The 23,972-nt window shown below is 43.0% G+C and overlaps 1 protein-coding gene across 17 annotated transcripts in view; it reads right to left on the bottom strand.

Annotated features, from left to right (window-relative positions):
• The window catches only part of PTPRF (protein tyrosine phosphatase receptor type F), a 376,909-nt gene that overhangs the window by 84,920 nt on the left and 268,017 nt on the right, over window positions 1–23,972 (bottom strand). For 10 of the 17 annotated variants that reach the window (XM_019007641.2, XM_015636139.3, XM_015636143.3 and 7 more), the window contains exons 6-8: window positions 21,611–21,799; window positions 14,138–14,155; window positions 5,314–5,424 (exon numbers count right to left, since the gene is read on the bottom strand). In XM_019007641.2, coding sequence (XP_018863186.1) covers window positions 5,314–5,424; window positions 14,138–14,155; window positions 21,611–21,799 — 318 coding nt within the window. The remainder of the gene's footprint in view (window positions 1–5,313; window positions 5,425–14,137; window positions 14,156–21,610; window positions 21,800–23,972) is intronic. The other 7 variants (XM_015636141.3, XM_015636146.3, XM_015636145.3 and 4 more) reach the window with 1 other exon arrangement.

The raw sequence follows: 23,972 nt of genomic DNA, 5'->3' as shown, positions 1-23,972 counted from the left end.
TGATCACTGCAAGTATTACAGCATAGCAGAATGCTCTGACAGTGAACACGCTTTCTTGCCAGGAGAACAATGAAAATATTCATAGTAATATTTGGGGAGGAGAAAACTTGGAAGAAGCCTCCATGTGCTTCTCTGGCTCTGAAGCTGGGCAGCTCCAGTGTGAGGATGCTCAGTGACAGCAGCACGAGCCACAGTGCCGGTGTGAGCCTGCTCACAACCAGCACCTGCCCACACTACAGCTGCCCTGACGTGGGTCTCAGCAGCACAGCTACAGCTTCAGTGTGGACAAGCACCCGGGGGCAGAGCAGTGAAATTAAAACCACTGGAACTCCATAAAAAGGAGGGCAGTTCCTTCAGCGCTGTCACTGGTCCCTGCTGCACTGCAGTACCGCGGTGTTATCCCGAGGCCAGGACTGTGCACAGGGGCGTCGTGGCCCCTCAGACCCGCGGCCTCCTCAGCCACGGAGCAGCAGCCGAGGGCTGCGCTCTGCGGCCTCCACCGCAGCCTGCCTTTGCTTCTTCTGACGGTCCGGGGCAGACAGCTGTCCGGAGCAGCAGGCAGGGTCAGCCGGCCTGATTCAACTGCTGCTTTGTGTTTCCTGTCATCCAGACATCTTCCTCACAAGCCTCCCCAGTCTCTGGTTGCCTGTAATCACTGCCAGGCCCTCAAGCACTGGCAGTGCCCCTCTCTGGTCAAGTATTGTCACCCTCATCAACCCTGAGGAGAGGCAGGCTTAACGGAGCACATTGCCAGAAGTGTGCATATACAGCTGGGCTGTAAACAAACGTATTCCCTTGTTATTTAGCCATTTTTTCAGACATCTCCAGTTCTGGTTGCTGACTGTTCAACCACTGTCCTCAGCTCTTGCTCTTCTCCTGGCAGTAGCCTTGAGCTTTGACTGCTGTTGCTATTTTAGCTGCTTTAATATTACATAAGCAGAAAATGTTCTTTTTAAAGGCGTCAAGTCTTCTTGCTCCAGGCTCGTGTCAGTCATTCAGAATTATTATTATTTACACAAGGTCCCTGCTGCAGTAAGTATCATATAGCCACAAGTAGCCATTTCAGTGAGCTCCCTCCGTGTCTGAGCCTAAGCTACTGCCAAGTTCTCAAGGGTAAAACTCTGCAGAGGCCAGAGAATTGCTGCTAAGGACAGAACAGCAATCCGAATTTCATTTTGGGTGATGGCTCCTTGGTGAAATTTGGCAAATAAAATTTCAGACTCCAAGCAGGGTTCCCTGCTGCCAAATGAAATACTAGTCTGGCCTTTCAAAAAGCAGGTCAAGAAAGCACAGATTTTCTCAGTAATACAATTTCTATTTACTGCAGTCTGATTTACTAGTTTGCAATTTGGGGACAAAGCAGATAATTCAGTTTTAAATGGCTTTTTTTTTTTTTTTTTTAAAGTAGCTGTGCAGATCCTTCTCTACAGTAAGTGTAGCATTTTGGGCTAGAGAGCTTACTGCACTTGCCCCACTGGGCCATGCCTCAAAGGCCTGAAAAGCAGCACTTAAGAAGAGAAAACTGGGCAGCAGATTTCTCAACTGATGTCAAATATGCAGCCAGGGCTCCTGTAAGTAGTAGTCTAATAGCAATGGCATTGCTCACTGCTGTAAGCAGCACTGGGGAACACTTCTAGTGAACTCCACAGTGTATTCTTATGTACAGTCTTCCAACTTATCTGCTTCATGTGTAGAGAAAGCCAAGGGTTGAAAATCCCTTCATACAGGGAAAGAGGAAAGTGACAATGCATTTATTGTGGGGTGCACCACACAGGCTACCACCTTCACAAGCACTTCGTAGGACAAGACTTGTGACTGAAAATTCTTCTCTTTGTGCAGACGTCCCTGAAGCTGTAGGCAAATGAAAAGTGAAATGTGTTCCTAAAAACCCAATAGCATAGGTGAATCAGTGCAATTACACTATACTCCCAGTGAGCATGACAAAATGACACCACCTTTTTTTTTCTTTTCCCCCATACTAGGTCCAATCTACCTTCTACTCTTAAATGAATTTCTTAAATGTCTTGAATCAATGTCTTGGATCTTTTGCTGCTAAATTAGACAGTAAGCTCTCTGGATTAGAGGAATCACATCTTCCATGTTTCTATTCCCTTCCTTTCTCCCTGTAGCATCATCGAGTCCCAAATCTAATCATTGTTACAGTATATTGTGGTAGATGTAACCATGGACCACAAAGGGATGAGTGTTACTTCACGGTGGTAAGGATAACATCCAGACCAGCACTGGCAAACTCACTTGTGGTTAAAGGGCAGGATAGGAATATGCTAAAAGTGCTCTCTTCAAAGTCCCTGCTATGGTTCAAATAGCCACCTTGCCCTGGCACACTCTCTGCTCTTGCTTTCACCCTGTTCTTGCTCCTCTGATGGTGTGAATGTTTTGCGCCACCGTGGAGCAGTGGGAGGCAGTCAGCTCCCAGTGCTGCTCCCAGCCCCATCCCAGCAGCCAGACAGACCCATCAGTCCAGAAGCAGAAGGCTTATGAGGGTTGCTTTCCAGCACACTTAGTAAGATGAAAATAATAGCTCCAAGGAAAATGCATCCATTTTCCTTTACAAATCCCTGGTGTGGAAATGTTTTAACTTTTAATGAAGTCCATCTGTGCAGAAGTGCTGGCTCTAAAGGATTTACAGAGACAAGACACTGGTGTAGCCTGCTCCTTCTTCCTCCTGTTTTTCCATTGATATAGAAAGCCCTGAGCAGTGCCCGGATACTCCTTCTCAGCACCCAGTCTCTTCCTTTGTTAGCGTGAAAAGTATAAAGATGCTAATGAGCCTGTGCTTTCTAACAGAACCCACTCACACAGGATTACCTGGGAGGCTAGGAAAGGGGAGAGAATATGATCAAAAACATAAATCCCAAGAGTCAAGAGACAAACAAACATTTGAACTATTAGAAAAGCAATAGGCTGTAAATGAGAGCAGGCAAAGCAGTCCCAAGAACTACACAGAATGGAAATTAGTGCTGCTGCTCAGCACTCAGCCATGCTTCCTGAGGAAGTGGACAACTGCTTGGGTATTGACTACAATGAGGTCAATCACTATAAAACCACCAAGCAGTGGTGGTGTAGCCCACAGACTTAATTTCCACTTTAATTTAGCATTAATTCATGTCCTCTCTAGTAAACATGCAGGGACTCTTTAAAGATCCTACTGCAAGTCACTAATGACAATACTGTAGGACTATCACAAAAAGAAAAAATCAGGGATTTATATCCTGCATCTCAGACCTGAGAAAGTAAGACATTTCTACTTTTTTCTTTGCATGAAAGAAATAAAATACTGTTCTCAGTTTGAGTAACTTTTCAAAGTCTTTAACCAGTGTAGTAACAATAAGACTTTTTTTTTTGTAGAACATTTGCTATCAGAAACTGTAAGCAAAAATACCATCTAGGACCTAGTATATACAGGAAATATCATCTGATAACATCATCATAATTTATGTGGTGCCTTGTCTTAAATATACAGATGGACTTTATCAGGATCACATAAAGTTAGGAGATTCACATTGTAAAGATTACGCGCAAGAAAAAGGCTTGTTCCAAACGTTTATGTGTAAAAAAGTGACAGTTAATAGCAAAACATATGTCAAAGAACATGCTTTTGTCGGTGAACATGAGGATCCCCTCACATGTGCAGACTGCCCACAGCCCATGCTTAGTCCCACAGGACAGATGAACCTTGCTGAGCACAAGCCAAGTGTAACATCCAGTACACTCCTCAGTCCTCTGGGATTCATTTGCTAAACAAAGAGCGTTCATTAGTAAGAAATCGTAAAGTTGTTAAGAAGAGGCTTTTCTACCTCTTGAAGCTTTTGTGCCTTTTTCAGCCACATGTCTATAGAAAATAGAACATTTACAGTCTGAGCATGTCACAGGAAGCAAAAGCAACCCAAATACTGCAGTAATACAGCTGGATATCCACACAAACCTATGCAAGAACAGCCAACCTGGTAACTAGAATCCTTTCTCTCAGAGAGCAAAGGGTCAGTCTGGGATGAGTTTTAGTACAGCTTGCCTGAAAAATGAAATTGCAAGAATACAGGGAATTTAAAATCATCCATAAATATATTCTGAGAGTGAAATGAGTGATTCCACTGCATAGATATAGCTTCATCTTCTGAATATGCTTAATTGGATACTTCAGTCTTCCAAAGACTCTTATAATCCAAATTAGGCTGCAAAATAAGAAAGCAGTCCCCCGTAATAAGCAACAAAAACAATGCCAGAAGCCACCCCTAGAAGCAAACACACAGCATGAGAAGACTTAACCATTCTCATGTCCACTTTCCATACTAACCAATGCATATACAACCTTAAGATTGTATTTTCTTTCTTTAAATCAGAGGAAGGAAGAAATGAATGTGAGATTTTATTATTAGTCTGTTGATTTACTATATGGAAATAAAACCTGGTTCTAACTTCCTAATAAGCACCAGCAAAAGAGTGTTCTTTCTTTTCTTGGGAAAACCTGTAACTACATTTCCCAGGGGCTCCTGACCAATGACTCTGGTTCTATAAAGTTTCATATAAAACAGCACATTTTTTTTCTTGCTGAAATTAACAGAAAGTATACAAGGAATTTACCACTTGCTTCTCTCCAAGCTAATTCAAACACCTTCAATGTAGAGCAACAAAACTGCCAGGAGACTATCCTAATATAAACCTAGTTATTTTGGTACATTGAAAACAGTTTTAAATTGGCAACATAGCATAACCATTAGAAAAATTGCTTTACATGAATTGTGGCTAATTTCCAGCAGGTTCCCAGTGTGAGCCATTAATACCCAGAGGTTCAATCATTGATGCATATAAGATGGATTAGGACAACTCCAAAAAGCTGTGCAGTTTTTAAAGGTACACATTCCAAAGCAGAGGCCTAAATATTGGTTCAGTATGGCTGAGCATCTCTGGCTGATCAGAGCATGACCAGTTTTACACTATGCCACCAGAGGTTACTTTATACTGAAATGATTAAGCACTTCTTGATCCCAATCAAGATAACTATGACACAGAAGTTAAGGAACTCAAGAGAGAAAGGAATTCCCATTCTGCTCATGTTTCAGTATTTTACATAACACCACATAAACAGCAAAAACAGATTTGCTTTGTGAGTCAAACACAACGTTGATCAAAGATATCATTGAACTTAACTTGCTGGTTTTTGAACAGAAGGCCCCATCACACAATCCACACTGTAATCAGGGCATGACGGCAAGGAACGTTCTCCTTCCACTGAAAACCATGGAGATTTTGGGAAGGAGGAGAGTGACCTCCTTGGGTAGAAGCTGCTCTTACCTCGAACATAAAGGTTGGCTGGGGCAGAGTAGCGGGTTCCTGCGCTGTTGGTTGCAACACACTCATATTTGCCTTGGTCTGACTCCTCACTGTTCTCTATTTGCAGAGCTCCTGTACACAAACAAGATGAAACAGACAATTCAGGTTATGGCAAATCTGGTAATCAAACCAACAGCCTCTGAAAAGGAAGGCCATGCCCCACACTTTTAAGGTATCTTCCTGGATAAATATTTCATGATGTTCCCTGGACCCACAAGGTACCAGCATGCAGCCAAAGGTACCCAGTCTGCTGTTAGAAACTTGTGGAATTGATTATTGTTATTTTTCTAATGTGCAGGGAACCAATTATTGATTTGTTTCTAACCATCCCAACCACTTCTACTTTTCTGCTTTAATAAAAGAAGACAGCATACACATACACACATATTAATTACAGCTTCGTATGGGACTCCTGCCTAATAAAAGGAACTCTAATAAGTTTTGAATCAAAACAGGCAAGCACAAAGCACACTTAACTGTAGCTATTTCTTATCTGATCCACACAATGCCTAGCAAACACTCAACAAATTACAAGCTTCCTGCAGAAATTGGCAGAGTCCCATCCCTCCCACCTCACCACTCTTCCTTGGTGATGTTTCAAAAAGACATCTCTTTATGAGAAAACACTTTGCCTTTCGTCAGCTTTTTCCATGTTAGTGCTCTCTGTATTTTTTCAGATTTCATCATATACAATATAAAACCGTAGAAAGTTAGTCTGAGACAAGAAAGATACACACCAATGCAATGCACCCGAATTGCTGCACGGTGCTCGTGTGAAGGCCACCCTCCCTTTGTCCCAGCAGTGCCTGCTCCCCCAGCTTTGGGTCAGGAACAGATGCTTATCCCAGACTACAAGTTCCTGGGGCAAGATCTAACCCCATCCCCAAAGTGCCAAATGCATGAGGGGCCCATGTCAATAATGGCAGCAACTGTCAGGGCACACAGAGTAGCACTCTACATGGGGAACCTGAACAGCACCAATGATGTGGAAGTGAGCCATGGTCTAAGCTGGTTTTCTTTCATCTACTCAGCGTATTCCACTGGTGTCCAGCAGCACTCAGCCTGGCAGCCTGGACTTTTCATCCAAATTCTTGCCCAGTACAGATGACTGCACAATTGGTCACACCTAGACTCCCTTAACTGGGCTCCACATGCAGACTAAAAGATAGAGATGCAGAGAAAGAAAGAAGCAGGATGCATATGACAGCAATCTGGCACTGCAGGAGTGTGTGGCCTCTGGCCAGACACTGAAGTGGCTGCTGCTCAGCCCCTTTTCTCCAGGCATTGTGGGAATAATTTTCTAAGTGCCTCCAAGTGCTCAGATTCTGCTGGTTAGCATTGCCTGCAAGAAGGGAACTCTGCTCACAAACCATATACCAAACTAAAAAATGTTAACCCCTTTGCTTGTAATGATCTGAACTCATTTCTGCCCGCCACGGTTCAAAATGACCACTGAGAGCCGTCCTGAGAATAGCTGGTGAAATTGCCTTCTCTCTTCTTGCTGGTTCAAGCTGCAAAGGTCAAACTCAGTTTTTCATATCATCAGAACAGAAGAAAAACTAATGTGAATCAAGCACTGCCACCTACATTATTTAGAAGGATAAATTGAGACTGTAGCATAAGCCTATATGTCATGGGGAAAAATGAACTTCCCTGGGTTCTGCCATATAATAAAAATGATCTAGAGAGTCCTCCCTATTGTTGCATTAGTGCTGGAAATGAGGCTTCAACTAGACAGAGAAAGCTCATTTGCAGAAAGTCTTTCCACCTACCAACAAAAGGATCTGCCAGCTTGCCTGGCCATAGCACTCTCTGGACACCCGCAGGCTGAAGCCTACAGAGCTCTGCTGCTTAATTCAGGGACAACAGTGAATTTCTACACCCTGTCCGGGAAAAGTATCTTCAAGCAGGCATCAGCATGATAGGCAGTGGAGCAGGACAAAGTTTCCCAGCATTGACAAGATACAGAGAATCAGAGAATCTAGAAATGGAAAAGACCTATTAGGTTACCTCGTGCATCCCTGGGGACCAGGGCAGGATTGCTCCCTGTTGTAAATGTGCTTGTCTTGTGTCCAATCCCATTTTAAATGTGTCAAGTGATAGGTCTTTCACTACTTCCTCAAGGAATTGATGCCACTGCCTGGTTATGCTCTCTGTCAGGAAGATTTTCTCAGAACTCACCATATATTACCTCCTTTTGTAATTTCTGCTCATCATTCCTTGCGCATGCATGTGCTGCAGAGCTCATTCCAAGTGCTCCCACCAAGCTTATCTGGGAAAAGCTGTCTTTTGCAAAATATACCCAAGCTTAAAAAAAAAAACAACCCCAACTGGCTGGGCTGGAAACAGAGCCAGCTTCAAGTGATAGTAGTGTCTGCCTAGAAAAAAAATAAGATCCCTAGATAATTCTGCCATAAACACAGACCTTTTTATATGACCGTTTTAGCCATTTAATACCTATCACTGGTATTTTTTTTACCCTTTATACTCAGATCACCATGACTCTTAAATGTCAATCAAACTATTTTTCATCTTTAGGGGCCTCAATAGCAGAAAGAAAAAAAGAGAATGAAGAAAATGAGGGGAGTTTCAAAAGAAATGCTGTTATTGCCTGTCAACACAGACCAATTTCTAGAACCATACTATAAACATGCAACGTGTCAGCAACTGCCTACAAACTGCTCAGGGACATTGGGCAAGGGACTTTGGCTTTGTCTGGGTTGGCACAACTATTCAAACTATGGTGTGACAGGAGGAAGACAAGAACCCAGAGCAGACGGAAATCAGCACAAACCTCTCATACGAAACAAAAAGAAAATAGGTAGTGCAATAAATCATCGTTAGACAAACATACAGATCTTGCAGCACAACTGACAGCCAGCAGAAACTGGAAGGATCATGGTAAACTGATTGCAGTCAGTGGGGCTGTAGGGGTTTTCTTGAAGGACAACCTACAACAAAGTAATGGATCCAGGAAAGTGTAGGCTGTCTCAGAGTACAAAGATTTATGAATAAAGCTAAGAAGCTTAGACATTTCTGGAATCAGAAAGCTGGAGGCAGACATGCATCTGAGACTTGGGAAAAAACTTCCTAAAAAATGCTCTCAGCCCTAGTTCAGTAATCCCAGAAAAAGAAAGACATCATCTGTTGGAGGGTTCATGTCTAGGGTGGACAGGACACATAGAGTACAGGAAAGTTAAGAGCTGAGTTCTGAGTAGCATCTTCCCCTGAAATTCATGGAAGCTGCATCCAAGGATGCTCAAAAGCGCAGTGAACTCTTTGCCTTGACAAGTACAAAGGATCTGATTTCTATTCCTAGCCCTGTCAACATCTCATAATCTTCTGCGCCTCTGCAAACCAGGGCTAGGAAGGCTGATTTATTCATTACTTTGGGATTTATGTTGCATAAGTTGCTGAGTGAGGTCTTGTTCACACAGGATGTTACTGCAGACTTCTCACATGGACTCCCCCAGTGCTCCTGTGCCAGGTGCCTTTTTCCCATTTGTGTGGCCAAGTCCTGACATGCAATCAGACAGCAGGGCTTCGGTGGATGCATGAGGGCCTTCTACCACCAGGATGTGGATACAAGAGGAGCAGTGAACAGCTTGTTTGGGAGCTTGGGGAGCTCTGCAGCAGCACATGCACATCAGAGTGAAACCTGTCCCTGATGAGCACCACTCAATTCCCGCTGCTCCTCTGCAGCGCGGCTCCAGAGGAAGAGGGCAACAATTCCTCACCACACTGCCATGTCACGTCAGTGTTGCTTGTGCCTCAGACCTGCTCCTGATAACACATCTCAGCTTATCAGAGAGCTGGCAGCTCCTGAGAAAAACCCCTGGCTGCTCTCCAGTGCCAGGGAGAATGGTGACAAGGCAGAGTTTTCTAGGGCTGAGGGCCGGAGTCAGCTCTGCTGACTGACAAGCATTCCTGATTTTAGATTCTTTATTCCTCTTTACTCTATGCTGGTATCTTGCCAGCCTCTCCCTTTCCTCTCCTAGCTTTTCTTTTGCTCTTTAACTTGGGCACAGACAACAGCTCTGTTAGCAGCTTTCCAAGATACTTATCTATTCAAATATACTTGTGCTCAGGCAGAATCATTAGTTGCAGTGACAGTAGTTAAAAGAAACATTTAAAAAGTGCCCTGCACAGAGAAAGCATGGGGAAGGCAGATCCTGATAAGGGATGCTTTTTGGCAATGCTGGGTACTGTTCTGCCATGGAGGGCTTGTCACTCTCTTCTCCAGGTGACAAAAGGCTCTGAGCTGCCGTACAAACTGATCCCTCTGAAATCCTGCTCTGTAGCTCATTGGGAGCTTGTGCTCTCTTCTCCCAGAGAGCACTGCATGGAGCCAAACACCACAGCTCCTGGGGCAATGCTTTTCTGTATCACTCCAGGTTGGAGCTCCATCCCCAGCAGTGGGAACAGCTCCTTTTCTCTATCAGGGCATTCACAGCTTCAGTCCTCTGGGCTCACAACCAGGGGCCTGACTTTTTGCCCTGGTTATAAAATCAGACATGGAATTAAATGCTCCTGTAACACACCCAAGAGTCAGAGAAAACAGGCTGCAGACACAGCATTCATCTAAGAAAAGGACTTGCAATGCAGATATAATGAACCCAACTACCTGTCCAGGGCTCTTCCTCTCAGCAAAGTGGTAAATTTAGCCCACCTGCACATTAGAGCATATGGCTATCCTAAAAATCTCCCGTTTCTTTCCCTCTGCTTCCCATCAACTACCTTCACATAAAAACTACATGGTTTTTCCTCCAGCAGTATTCTTAGCACCCTCCGCAGCCAGTTCCTTCTTCAACAAATGCTCAAGTGTGGGTCCCAATTGCTTTTGCTAAAAATTTCCTCCTAGGGAAGGAGAATTTCTCTAGTAAAACCCAGAGAGCTGTGCAGCAGGGTCAGAGACAATCCCAGATCAAATAAGGACTCATAAATGTCAATATGGTGGACAAAGAAACAATGTGAAGCCCTGACAATGGGAGAGTTGGACTCTGACATCCTGGCTGCTGCCTGAGATAACAAACACTTGCTATGGGAGCTGCAAAAAAAACACCAGACCATGTGAGAGTCACTAAAAATGAAAATAAGCATTTCCCATATTCCCTACTTTTGGAAATTTATAACAGCAGCATCTCCCAGATGTTGATGTACAGAGGATTGTACCTAGTCTCCACAAGCTATTGGCACTGCCAAATATGCAAAACAAGGTAACTACAAATGTATTTTCATTGATAGTGTTCATTATGGTTATTATGCCTGTGAGGATGGGGATTGGCATACAAGGGGCCTGTTCTGGATGGCAGCACTGCTGAGAAATCACTCTCCTGAGCACCAGAGGCAGCTGCTGATGGTACCTGACTGCTGCCAGGAGCTGGACTCAGGCAGAGGAAAGGAGAGCCAACATTCTCAGCAGTGCAGGGCCTCCTCTTAGACAGGAGAGTTTCAGGATGCTCTGATTTCTCACTAGCAGGTACAGGGAATCTCGGGGGACTCTGCCTCAGAAGCAAAACTACAGCACTGTCAAAAGCACAGTAACACCTCTGTGTGCTTCTAAAGGGACATGAGTCAATCTGAATGTGACAGTAAGAAACATGGCATTACAAGCATTTCCAGGCACTATCCCACCCAGCCTCCCCCTGACACTTCTCCTACAAGTAGATCTCATTTTAAAATTGTTTTTCTTTTGCTTTCTTTTGGTGACTGGAAAAGCTCAAGAAATGGGAAGAAAATCCTATAATACACAAAGTACAACCAAATGTACAAACACATACTCAAAAAGAGACAGCAAAATTCTTTTAGCTTCCTCTAATCTCTTTGGATAGCTTTACGCTCCAGCTTGCAGGATAGCATTGAAATAATGGAGCTATATTTAAACCACTTCACTTGGGACTGGAAAAGGTTTAGCTAGAGCTATACAGAAGTTGGTGCGGGTGTTTACCTGGCTTCCCAGACAGCTTCTGACACCCAAGTGAGCTGATCTAAAGTTAATTCAGACAGACCTCTGCTACGCTGACGTCTGCAAGGAAGAAATACTCTTATGTATAGGAACCTCTGATATTTCCTGTGGTGACAGAAAAGTAACAAATAAACCTGACTGGAAAGGGATAATACCTGAGATGATGGTATTTGTTTACCTACTCATGTGTATCCAATCTAGTCCAGCACCCACTGGAAACACAACTGCATTCTGCTCTCTCTTACAGCCCAGAGCAGGAAAATGCAGCCAGGTTTCACAAAAGGTTGAGTGAGTTAAATTGCAGAGAAATGCTGGAAATTAACATCTTATATTCTACTTTCAAAATAAAAATGGGGCATAAGTTGCTCAAACATGGATTTGCTGATACTATCTGTGGGTCACCTTAAGAAGCCAGCTCTTGCCTAATCTGAGAGGCATTTGCCAGCTCTGTGTCTTTCTGATGAACAAGCAGGGATTTCAAGATTAAATTACTATCTGAGGCAGTCCCAGAAGTGTAAAGAGTGAACCTACAGATGGAAATTCAGAATTACGGATGGGAATTCCTCCTGTTTCAGGGAAGCCAGAGATGTCTTGGACAGAAAGGACCAAATACGTGTGGGTAAGGTCAAATAAGTTTGTTTAGAGATAAAAATAATTTCCTGTTTGGAGGGGTGTATGATAGAATATCTCAGGTCATCCTCTGTCTAAACACCTGCTGTTCCCTCCAGGTGGGTTTGCCGCCGCTCTGACAGAAACGTCTTGGATACCATCCCAAGAACTGCAGACACACAACTCCTAGCGACACAGTCACAGCAGCAATGACATCAAACCAAAACCACCCCTTCCCCCCAAACGTTATTACCAAAAGGGTTCATTAAGAGTAATTAGTTCACCCTTCCTTTCAGACCAAATTAATGGATTCCAAAGCATCAAACTTACCTTAATGAGGAACAAGAGTGCAGCTGGGTATAGAACATGGCAGAACAGTCACTTCTACATGGACACAACCTCACCATCATAAAAGCACTTTCATCTAATCTGTCGTTATCTTTAGAAATTCAATGACCTCCATTTTAAATAAAAGGCATCAGGCTGACAGAAATCCTCTAGGAGAAGCCAGAGAGCAGCACGTGGCTTCTGTTTGCTCTCACAGAAATGTCATCTTTGACATTCAAACAGGACACATATATTTTAAATAATGTCAAGAACACTCTTAAAATACCTCATCAGGACTCAAACGGGGGTGGGAAGGGGGTGGGGGTGCGGGAAACTTATGTTTTATGAGATGGATGGTTCTTTCCACAGAGATGCGATCGGTTCCCAAGCAGGACGTATGGAGTGTCCATGTGGTTCTGGTGCTGAGTCACTAATGTCATCAGCTAGGACGGGCGTGCAGCAAAGCGTGAGGGGAGGCCCTGCGATGGCTGCACAACTCAGCGTGCTCGGCCGGGAGCTCGGAGCGGATGGCGACTTAGCATTCCATCTGTCACTTCATTTTAGCATTTGCAGTAGAAATAGGAGATGAAGAAATAGTTTTAAGGAGTTTGTAACATCACAGCTGTCAATCTCCAGTGTTCCAAAGGGAAGAATGACAGATAGGTAAACCCATTCATATAAAAATAAGGTTTGCAGTCTTTTTCCCTGACCCAGATTTGCTACAAAGGCGACTTAATGCAAATATGTATCAAATAGCAATTCACATTTACTCTAAAATCACTTAACGGAAGCTGAAAACATTAACCCCCAGCAACAGAACCAGTTCCAAGAATAAGATTATTAACTTCCAGCAGTGATTCAGGGAAAAGGGGGAGGAAAAGGGAGAAGGGGGAAAACTGAACAAACGAGGTTGTGTTGATTTATAGGTAGTAGTCATTCTGTCAAGAAATCCAGAGGTCAATCAAGAGGGGTAAACCAAAATCACAAGAGAATTCAGAAGGGCCTCAGCACATAACACTGATTAACATGCTAAAGTTAATCTAAAGAGACAGCTCTGAGTGTTTAGGCTAGAAAAAACAACACTCCAATTGGAAAGTCATTACTGGTGCACACAGGCTGTGAAAACTACCCAGGGACTGTGCATCAGACTGGGCTGGGCTGTCAAACCAGGGGTGGGTTTAATTAATGAGGGCTTAAACAGCCAGATACAACACTTCTGATTTATCTATTTAAAACAAACCTTAATGATGCAAAACAACATCGGAATGTCCAGCTCAGAAAGGGGGGTCTGGGTCAGTGGTTCTCCACTATGCCATCACACTAGAGGGTGAGTGCACTTAAAAGAGAAACATGAGGAACACACAGGTGCTCCTTATCCCAGAGTCACGTTTACTCAACCTTTCAAGAAATTTTCTCCTTCCATTTAGAGTTTCATGACCATCAGCAGCAGCACAGATGAATTTGACCATTCTCTTGTGAAAATGTTACCTCCAAATCCTTATACCAAAGCAATCCATCTGAAACCCTTGAGACACAAGACCTCAGAAGGTCACAACTGTGTGGGAAGTTCAGAGACTTTCAGGAGCTGCAAAGTATGTCAGCTCTTCTGTGGTGGAGGTCTGGGAGCATTTCCCAAACTTATGCAAACTTTCCTTTGAATAACCCCCTTTCAACAGTGCAAAATTGCAATGGATGAGTCTACAAGAAATCACGCTAAAACCCAACTGAAATAAACACACTAGAGTGGGAGAGTGCAGATGAGTGAGAGCACTGGCAGAGTTAGGGCTGAGAGTAAAAGCTGGAGATGAGAAACACCGGAGAAGGGACAAGGCAGACAGGAGATGGAGTGACGTGACAACTGGAGGCACATTTCAGCATTCTTACCTCTGATCGGTGTACCACCTGGTGAGGTAATTTGAATGCAAATAAGATTAGAGAGAAGCATTAGTACAAAGAGGAAAGGAAGAAAATTATAACTAAAAAGCAGAAAGTTTTTTTTAAAGCTAGAATTTGTATTAGCGCGACAGGAATAAACAAAAAGAAACTGATGTGCAATAAAAGTCAGAGTGACACTCTCAGGAGGTTAGTAAAGCTTATTGCTTTCAGGAGTGCAGCATCCAGCCCTGCATCTGGCCATCAAAGCCCCCACCCTCATGAACAGGGGCCAAACTAAGCTGCCGAGGTGGCACTGCTGGCTGGCCTCAGCACTTGCATTCACCCACACCACTGTTCAAGCAGTTGAGATGGAGGACACTTTGGGGAGATGGTGCAGTGCCCTTTCATTCCTCATACAGAACAAGGAGGGTGTGTCCTGGGGCTGTGTGACTTTGAGTGTGCTGGGCAGGAGGGGTGGAAAGCACATGGTTGCGGGCACTCGGTGCAATTTGGCTTTGAGGTTAGAATGACCAGTGGGACAAAATCTGCTCGCTTAAAGACATTAAACTAAGAGGAAAGTGTAATAAATCAGTTTTGAGTCATTCTCCACATTCACATAACCCTTGCATCAGGTTCCCTCTGGCAAAGAAATTGGTGTCACACAGAATTAACTTTACATACAGAAATATTTCGAAACAAAGTGGTTTCTGGTAATGTAACAATGGCACGCTAGCCAGATCTCTGTTCCTGTCTAATTTGGATGTTAGCAGAAGAAAGGAATCCCTACCCTCTTTATAAGGCACTGGAGATAATTTTACATGCTGTAATGAAGAGTATCTTATAAGGAGGGCTTCTCTGGGAGTAAGGTTAAATTATCCTGTTGCAACAATCTATAAAGGGTCATTTTATGAGGTCAAGGTATTTACCAAGTGGAGGCTCCACTGGTCAGTGTCTTGAGTTTGGTGTACAATCAATACTGAAGCATGAAGCAGAAGCTCCAGCTGGGCAAATTGGCAGGGAACCCCTTCTAATCCCCACTTTTGTCCCCTTGGTCTTAATTTGCACATATGAAGGCTGTTAGTATAAGGGAGAGATTCATGCAAATTGAATCTGTAGGCAGTTCATGGTATGTGTTGGTTTTATGCAGATTTGTAGGATCTGAATACCAAGCACTTACCAAAGAAAACTGAGGAGTTTAAACAGACAGAAAAATAGGGTTAAACAGGACACAGTGTGTCAAATCATGTTCAGTGTATTGATTAATAAATACCAGTATGCATACAAGAGTGTCGTGTATCTCAGATTTACAGCTCATTCCATTATCCACAACAATGATCACCCAATGGGAAAGAAAGACAGAAAAGAATTTCTGTAAATACAAAGAAGGCATATTTTAAGCACATTTAACTTGCCTCTTAAAAAGTAATTACAATATTTATACTTATTCTCTTTCTTTTCTAACTACCCTTCCTTAAGGCAGAGTCCCTTTTTTGAAGTAGGAGTGCAATTCAAACTACTCATTTTAGCATTTTCCTCTGCCAAAATGACATTATCCCATTTTAACTTTATGTCTTGTTATATATTCTGATGTCTTCTATCCAGAGATGACTGAACATCAGGAAAAATCTTGCAGTGATTGAAGTTGTGGGTAATCTCTCTCTTGGAATAATAATCTGCTACTTACTTATGTATCTTAGTATCTACCGCTACCCTTAACAGAACAGCTATACCCAGAGATACTTGCATGGAATAGCACAGCCATGGAAAACAGGGTTATTTCTCTTCGCCTGTTTGGAAAGTTTGCCAAGTGATATTTTTGCCCTGTTTGGTCTAGGGCATTCCCACTCTGCTGTGTTGTGTGTCCCCCCAACCCATGCCTTCCAATTTTCAGAGTTAGGGAAAGCATCACCACGATGTGTCACTTCCCACAGGAATGCAGGTGCAACGACACAAGCCCAAGGGGCTGAAAACATGACCCCCTTATCTCTCATCTGGCTGAAATAGGGTTTGTTGCTCTGTCCTAGAACTGAAAAGATTTGCAGGAAATCTTTTTATCTACTCCCTGCAGAGGCTCAATCCTTTCTCTATTATGCAATTGTCTATACAGAGCTCTAGAAACAACTGCATACTTGAAGCAGATTCCCTAAAATGTTAAACGTGGACAGCTAATTTTTTCATTAGTAAAATCCCAGTTCTCCTGGCTTCTGAACGTAACCCAACCCTTGTGGAAGCAACAGAGAGGCTGGCTGTATTTACTGCAGTGTTTGTTTCATGTCTCTGTCACCTTTGCGAAGTTAAGACATTCACTTTTCACTCAGAGGACACCATTACAGAGTGCTTTTCAGACAGACCCCAAATTTCCTCATCCAGAAGGAAAAAAATTAAGTTTCCCTTTATCCTCCACATCATATGATGATTCATCTCTGGCTGCTGTCCTTTTAGGGTACCCCATAAAAGGATAAATCACAGTGCACAGGCCACAGAGTGCCAAAGGAAGAGACCATCAAGTGATGGAAGTGTCATCATTCCAAAGGTTACTGAGGCCAACCCGTGCCCTCTGATCACCAGGCTGCTTTATGCAAAGGGCACCCCAAGATCGAACTTCAAACCCAATTCCTTGTGTTTGGAAGGTCTGAAAGGAAGGAGAGTTTCCTTTTCATGGTAACAGACACTGAGTAACATCCCACACATTCACCTCAGTAAGGAGTGTGTGCTGACCTGATATTCTGTATGTCCTGGAAGCATCCAGTCAGACACTCAAAGCAAGAAAAAAACACAGGATGATACACTGGAAAACCCCCTGGGGTTACTTGTGTCAGTATTTCCTAGGATGTGGAAGTTCTGTTGGAGAAGGGACTTTACTCTGCTGACAAATTCACATTACTGACATACCATCCTTGTAGGAACTTAAACCACCAAAAAATCACTCCAAAGCAACATCAACAGAGAAACCAAAGCTCGTGCTACCTGCAACTGAGCACTGCAGCAGTGCAACACTGGATCCCAGAGAACTCTGACAGTGCTTTTGGCTACTTCCTAGCATCGGTTATGGGGAAACTCTTTTCTAAAGTGAAAGACTATTTGCCACCAGGTGCCACAGGGAGTCTGAAGGTATTCCACAACTGCTGTGTGTGCCTCATGCAGCACGACCCAGGTGCGCAGTTAGGTTCTTCCAGGAGACAAAACTTCAAATGTCAACTGGCTGTTGTTGGCCAATATATTGCTTCAATCCTTTTCCAGCTGGTCCTTTCTGAGAGAGCATCCATCCTTGTGTGGGTTGCCTGATCCCTGTGGATAAAACTACCCAATCTCCATTCTTTTAGGCTACCTTTACATCTGTCCCAAGTCAATGCCTATCTGGACTTGAAGCTGTTCCTTGCTAAGAGCTCAACATCTGCTGGGTACTGACTGCTGGGTATTAGCAGTGAAGCAGGATATGGACATGGCCACTTCACTGAGACAAAGAGGCACCACCTCTCTTGCATGTTAGCTCTGTGCACGTTGGGTACTCCTTTTGTTTCCAAGTACGTAGTGCTTCTATTGATAGGATCAAGCCTAAATGAAAATGCTTGCTGAGCCCAAATGCAGTAAGGTGATATGGTGAGCCAGCTCCCTCTGCTTCTGTGTTAGAGGCTGTGCTACTTTTCCAGAGGGTGACTGAAGTCACCTGCAGAGTCCTCTCTAATGCTTAACTTGCAGTTAATTGTCTGAAAGTCGCTCTAGGATCTAGGGCATGGTTCTGTAACTCAGTTAATTGAAAGTGATTAAAAGAGAATTATACTTTTTGTAACACCAAGTTCTCTATTAGATGAAAGATAATGTTTTCTGAACTTCTGGAGTTTTCTCACATGGCAAAGAGTTATGTTAACAGCCAGAATAGCTATTTATTCTAATTTGACATTTTGTTCATAGGTTTTCTGAAGAGCAAGGTGGAAGAACAATTCTTCAGGTATGAAAATCACTGGAGACATTCAAGAGCTTTGAGAGTATGAATTCCAACAGAGTTGCTTTAAAGTCCTCAGGAGCTTCTGATCCAAGAATCTGTATAGAAGAACTGTAAAGCATCGGCACAATCTGATCTATAGTGAGAGAGCTTCCAGCACATCATTAAAATACAGTTAGAGGTGCAGCATTGTCTCTGGCTGCCAGAACTCACGTGTGTCATCACCTGCAATACTACAGTGCCTGGACAGTTTTAAAATCAGTTCAGCCAAACATATTTTAAACGTGTTAGCATGCTGGGAGGTTTCCCAGCCCAGAGCTGGCCTCAGTTCCTGTGTCACTGACTGAGGCAATGAGTGAAGCTCCACACCCCCAGGGGAGAACAGGGAGTTGTCCTGAGTCACCGCACTTGCAGAGCAGCAACCTCCCCACAAGAGGTGGGAAGTATTAGCAAGATGAACAAGAGAGAATTTGCTACAACCAGCATGACTCAGAGACCTTGCTTTTGCCTTGATCTGGGAAAATAGAGATGAAACCCCAGATTTCTTTGTGTTCTCTACAGCCGTTAGGCTAATATTTACTTGCAAAACTACCCAAGAACGGGACTTAAAATATAATTAAGCTTTACTTGGGAAGAAAAACCTAAACAATGGTGAGAAATAGTTAAAAAAGGTCTCCAAATATAGAGTTATGCTGTCAGAAGGTGTAATAGCAAAAGTGCATATACACACACATAATTACTAAATGATGGAGAGTAGGATACAAGGCAAATTTATTAACTGTCCATTTACTCCTGACAAAGACATCAGTTTGCTGGGGTTAAAAAAGCCTGATGGTGGCTTGGATGTCTTAAACCACAACCTCTAGTACCTTGATGGACAGAACTCTATCAACTGATGTTCAGAGCCCCCTGGGGCACATGATCTGACTGAATGCAAGTTCAAAGACCTGCCTGAAGCCCCCAGAGCACTGCCAGCCCACATAACTGTGAGTGTCAGAAAAGAGCACCTTTCCCAAACATGCTGCTTCTTTACCTCTAATTATTTATACCATTCAAGGAGCCTGAAGAAACAGAACCATCCCTCAACCCCCTCTCTACATCAGACTCCAAAGCTGCTTTGACCTTCGTGACCTGTATTTCGTACATCTGAATACTAATATATTATGTACTCATTGAAGGTCGGACACTATATACACAGTACTGGGCTCACAATGTGCTGCAGCTATTTTAACTATATTACATCTGTCTCGCTTTTATTGGGTTTTAATTAAACAAAATTAAATGAGCGTATATTTAGATTGAGATAGTATAAACTGACATTCATGCAGATATGCCAGCATGACTATAAGATATGATCTTAATGGAGCAGAGACTTTGCAAACTATTAAACTCTACCATATAATGAGGTATCTATTTAAATACTCTTTTCTTTGAAAAGCAACTCTGTCTAACTACAGTGTAGTGTTGGAGAGCTCAATTAACACCTTGCAGAATGAATGGGAAACTGCCCAAGCCATCACATTGCTCACACAGAGTGCTGCAGTCCCTAAATGGGACTCAGGCACTTCAAAGTGCAGGTCCTACTTTATGTCCACTACAAATAAAGGAAAAAGCCACAAATGCAAAGGGGATTTTAATCTCCGGCCCATGAGAAGCCACGAACTTCATGTTCCCCCCTCATGCCAGGGTGGAGCAGAGCCTTGGTGAGTCTTGGCATCACAGCACCAGATCCCTGAAAACAAAACTTCAAACTCGTATTTAGAAGTCTCTTGCACTGAACTGTAGAAACCTCCCATACTACATTAGAGAGCTAATCAATTTCTTTTGTGAGTCTGAGGATGTGTGCTGCTCATTGATTTCTAAAAGGTTCCCTTGACACCTCCCTTGGTAATTACTGTGTCTTCCGTAAGCAGCCAGCTCTAGAGTTTGAATCCCACGTGAAATATTGAATTGAGATGTTGCTCAAGAACAGCGAATAGGAATCAAAACTTGGACACTGTGACAGGGTTTACTAGTTTGTTTTTAAACTTTCTATCTCACCAAAGTTGTGAAGCAGCTGGTAGAGAGGCAGCCAAGTGCTTGTGAAAAGGAGGCTGGAGAACGTACAGCAAGTGCATCAGAGGCTGCCTTGCTGCTCATTTATGGTAATTTCTGATGCTGATTTAGTCAGCTATGAAGTGAAACACATCCATGTGCACGTTTCTATTGCTGCTTCCTAAAGCTTCTCAGAATAATTAACAAGTGTGATATTTTCTTCCAGCACAAACAGATCAAGATTAAACCATGTTGCGGGGGAGATAAACTAAAGGTCACTGGGAAATTTCAAAAACTATAAATGTTAAAATTATAAATATATAATTAGCGTTCACTGGTACATCAAGGTGGGATCAGGAGTGTCAGGCTGGGTTCTATTTTTGCTGAGAGTGATGTCTCACTTACCCACTCCTCCAAGTACAAACCTACTTATCATCCAAGCATCATCAAATGTATGCAGAAGGCTCCTGCTATGGGGAAATGTTTCAAGACGTTCACCTTGGTTAGAAGAAGATGGTGATTCCCTGGCAGCAAGCACTCGTAACAAACGGCTTTTGAGTGCCCAGAGATAATTGTGGCCAGGCAAGGCAGTCTGCTTCATCCTTAAGCATGAGATCTCTCTAGACCCAGCTCTGGTCCCTTCTGTTCTTTGTGTAGGGCACTGGGGGCTTTTTTTCCCCCAGACTAAAGCTGCTGTGTAGTCGTGCTGTGCACTGTTAAACAGCCACTCTAATTCACACTGGGGAGCTCCACTTCATCAGTGAATAAAGCAACATTTTATTTTCTTTAATTCTCTAATGGGCTTTACAGTCCCGGGAAGCTGAACAGTGCAGTAGAAAAACAAGAATTCCTTGCTAAAATGAGTGCATTCTTAGCCACCCCCAAGAAATAACCATCTGTATTTCAAAAGCTAGTATTTGGCTTGTCAAACAAAAGAATCAAAAAGAAATTGTGTATTTTAAAACTGTGTCCACCTTCCTTTGAAATCCACAGAATTGCTGCTTTTTGGATTTTTCTTTATTCTTGTGGTGTCACACAGTAAGGATGGCAACAACCTCAACAGAAAGCAGAGCACTGTCTTGCACAGTCTGTATAAGGAGTAAAGTTCAATATGACCACTGATTGTAAAATCCCAGCCAGTATCTCATTATCCCCATTTGCACTGTGCTCCTATTAAAAAATATCTGAGACCCACTGAGTTGGTAGTGGAATGTCTGAGCCTGCCAAGGATTTGGGGCAACATCAAGATAGTCTATCAAAGAAGATATCCAGGTGATGTTCCAAAAGGCATGTCCACTCTAATGTCTCCTTTTAACAAGCCACGATATCCTGCCAGAAAGAATCAGCTCCAAGAACTGTTTTTACATCACAAAAGAAACAAGCTCAGAGCAAACTGACATTTGGGTTTAGAATTGCATTTCAGGGAAAAAATAATAGCAGCATGTAAAGAGAAAAGGGAGGAAGAGTGAGGAGGCTGGGAAGGCTTACTTGCTTTGCTACCTTACCCGAGCGGAGTTGCTTGATTCGCCCATTGCTGGTTGCAGTGTCGACGGGCAGGAAGTCCTTGAACCAGGAGATCTCAGGATCAGGGTTCCCACTGGCAGCACAGAGCATCGTGGCTGTGCGGGCCTTTTCCACCACCTTCAGCTGTGGGCCCATGTCAATGGTTGGGAAGCCAGCAGGGAGGTGGTCTTCTGCAAGAGGAAAAAACACACAAGGTTAAAGAGAAACGCTCCAGCCTAGCAATGGGACACAGTTGCAGTGACAGCAGTGCCACCATACAGCATCTGTGCCTCTGCTGGAAAACAGCAGCCTGACTTCCCTACTGAGAATGTTATCAAGCCCTTAAAGCACATTAGGCTCTATAATGAGCATTCATTACACCAATAGAAGCTTCCACTAAATTTAACTCCATTTAAATCAACTGCCTTGGGAAACGTCCATAATTTTCATTGATACGTAAGCTCCATCCGTTGTTGTTAATAATTCAGTAAAAGCAGGTATTTGACTTTTTGTGGGAGGACTGAGTTGAAGATAACAGACAAACACAAAGCCAAATAGTTTGAGGCATCTTGAAAAACAACATCTAAACAATAAAACCCCTTAGAAAGGTCCAGAGAGGCCTACTTTATCTTTTTTTGACTAGCAACATTCTGTCACACTGGTAGATAGACTATAAATTTCTTCCTCATGCCTCCAAATCTGATTCTGAAAGCTTTTAGAAACTAATGAATGTAAAGCTAACGAGCCACACTCTGCTCATGAGCTGCCTGGCCAGACTGTGTCATGGCAAGCTCCTGGTGCATTTTCTGGGCTGTAGAAAGCAACAGAGGTGTGCGAGAAATGGCCAGTGCATGCTCTGGCATGGCTTACTACAATACTGTGAAACAAAGTACCCCCTTAACTGCTGAAATCATTCATACAGTAGGTATGAAAAAAGCAGTTAATTGGGTTTGTTGCTGCAGAGCATGCTCAGGTAGGCTGGGTGGAATACATTAGGCAGCCTTCACTGATAAGCCAAGGCATGCTCCAACATCGTCATTCAATAGCAGCTGCAGAACTGAGCTCATTTATTCATTCTGTGGCAAGATGTACTGTACTCTGCTAAGCCTGAACTGCAATCAGAAGAACATACTTTTGCAGAAAAAAAGAACTTGAAGAACATTAAGAAGCTTTTAAAGCACCAGAAACTCAATTATTTTCAGTGTGTTTCTTTTTTCCCATGTTTTAAGGAACCTTAGGCAATCTTCTTTGGCAAATCCGATTCTGCAAGGCACCCAGCTCACTGCAGTGTTTAAACAAACATGATCTTAGCATCTTCCCAAGTGCCAGAGGAGTCTGAACTTGCTGCAATCTGATTTTTCCTGCTATCACTGTACATCTGAACCCCTTACTTCTCACAGGAAGATATTAGCAATAGGTGACCTCAGGTGCTTCCTTCTACCTTTACTGCCATACCTGCAGCATGAACATGGCCTGTGGTAGCTAATCTTACATGTGTCTAACAAAGGTCTCAAGAGAGTTCAAAGATCCTCGACTTGTCTGCAAATCAAGACTGTAGCACAAGGCAACATCTGCTAGAAACAAATAAAAAAATGCCTGGGAATATCATTTAGATGAGAGTGACTATGAAGCATTCAAGGTTTTCTACAGGAAAAAAGGTTCCTGATGTTTATTAAAAGCACAAACTTTATTTTGTCACCCAGACTGACCTCCTGAGAAACCTCTATCATCAGCAAACATAAATGGATTTTTTTTTTTTTTAAATGAAATGTACTATGAAAACTAGTTCTTTTAAAATTTGCTCTCCATTGATTTTCAGAGACAAAAGGTACATAGAGATTAACTGGAATGACACCAGCACCAGCATTCAACAGCAAGCAAAAGAAGCACTCAATACCAAGCAACCACAATGTATACTCCTACATGGCTGAAAAGAAACAAAAGAAGGGTACACACAAAAGTACAACATGGTATAGACTTAAAAGCAAAGGAAGAATTGTAGAAAAAGCAGTAGATAATGACAGTCCCTTGGATTAAGGCCAAGTTTACCTATAGTGCAGCACCTTGCCATTTAGGGTACTGAAAACAGATGTTTACTCTGGGGAGGCTGAAACCCTGAAGTGATCTAATCTAATCACCACAATTACCATAGACAATATTTTCTGGTTTGCACAAGATTTTACAAAGAATGCACTGCACTAAGTATCACCCAGTTAACTTCATCCAAAGTCTGTGTAGATGCTTAGCACATAGGTAAAAGCAAACTGAAACCAGCATTCAGACAAGAAATCTCTTCCTGTCTGCAATGGTCCCTGACTAGACAGGAGAGAGACCACAGAGTCCTTCACAGTGTCTGATCCACAG

The sequence above is a fragment of the Parus major genome, chromosome 8, assembly GCF_001522545.3.
Source record: "Parus major isolate Abel chromosome 8, Parus_major1.1, whole genome shotgun sequence".
Taxonomy (NCBI): domain Eukaryota; kingdom Metazoa; phylum Chordata; class Aves; order Passeriformes; family Paridae; genus Parus; species Parus major.
The sequence above is the reverse complement of the archived record's forward strand: the minus strand, read 5'-3'. Positions and strand labels throughout refer to the sequence as shown.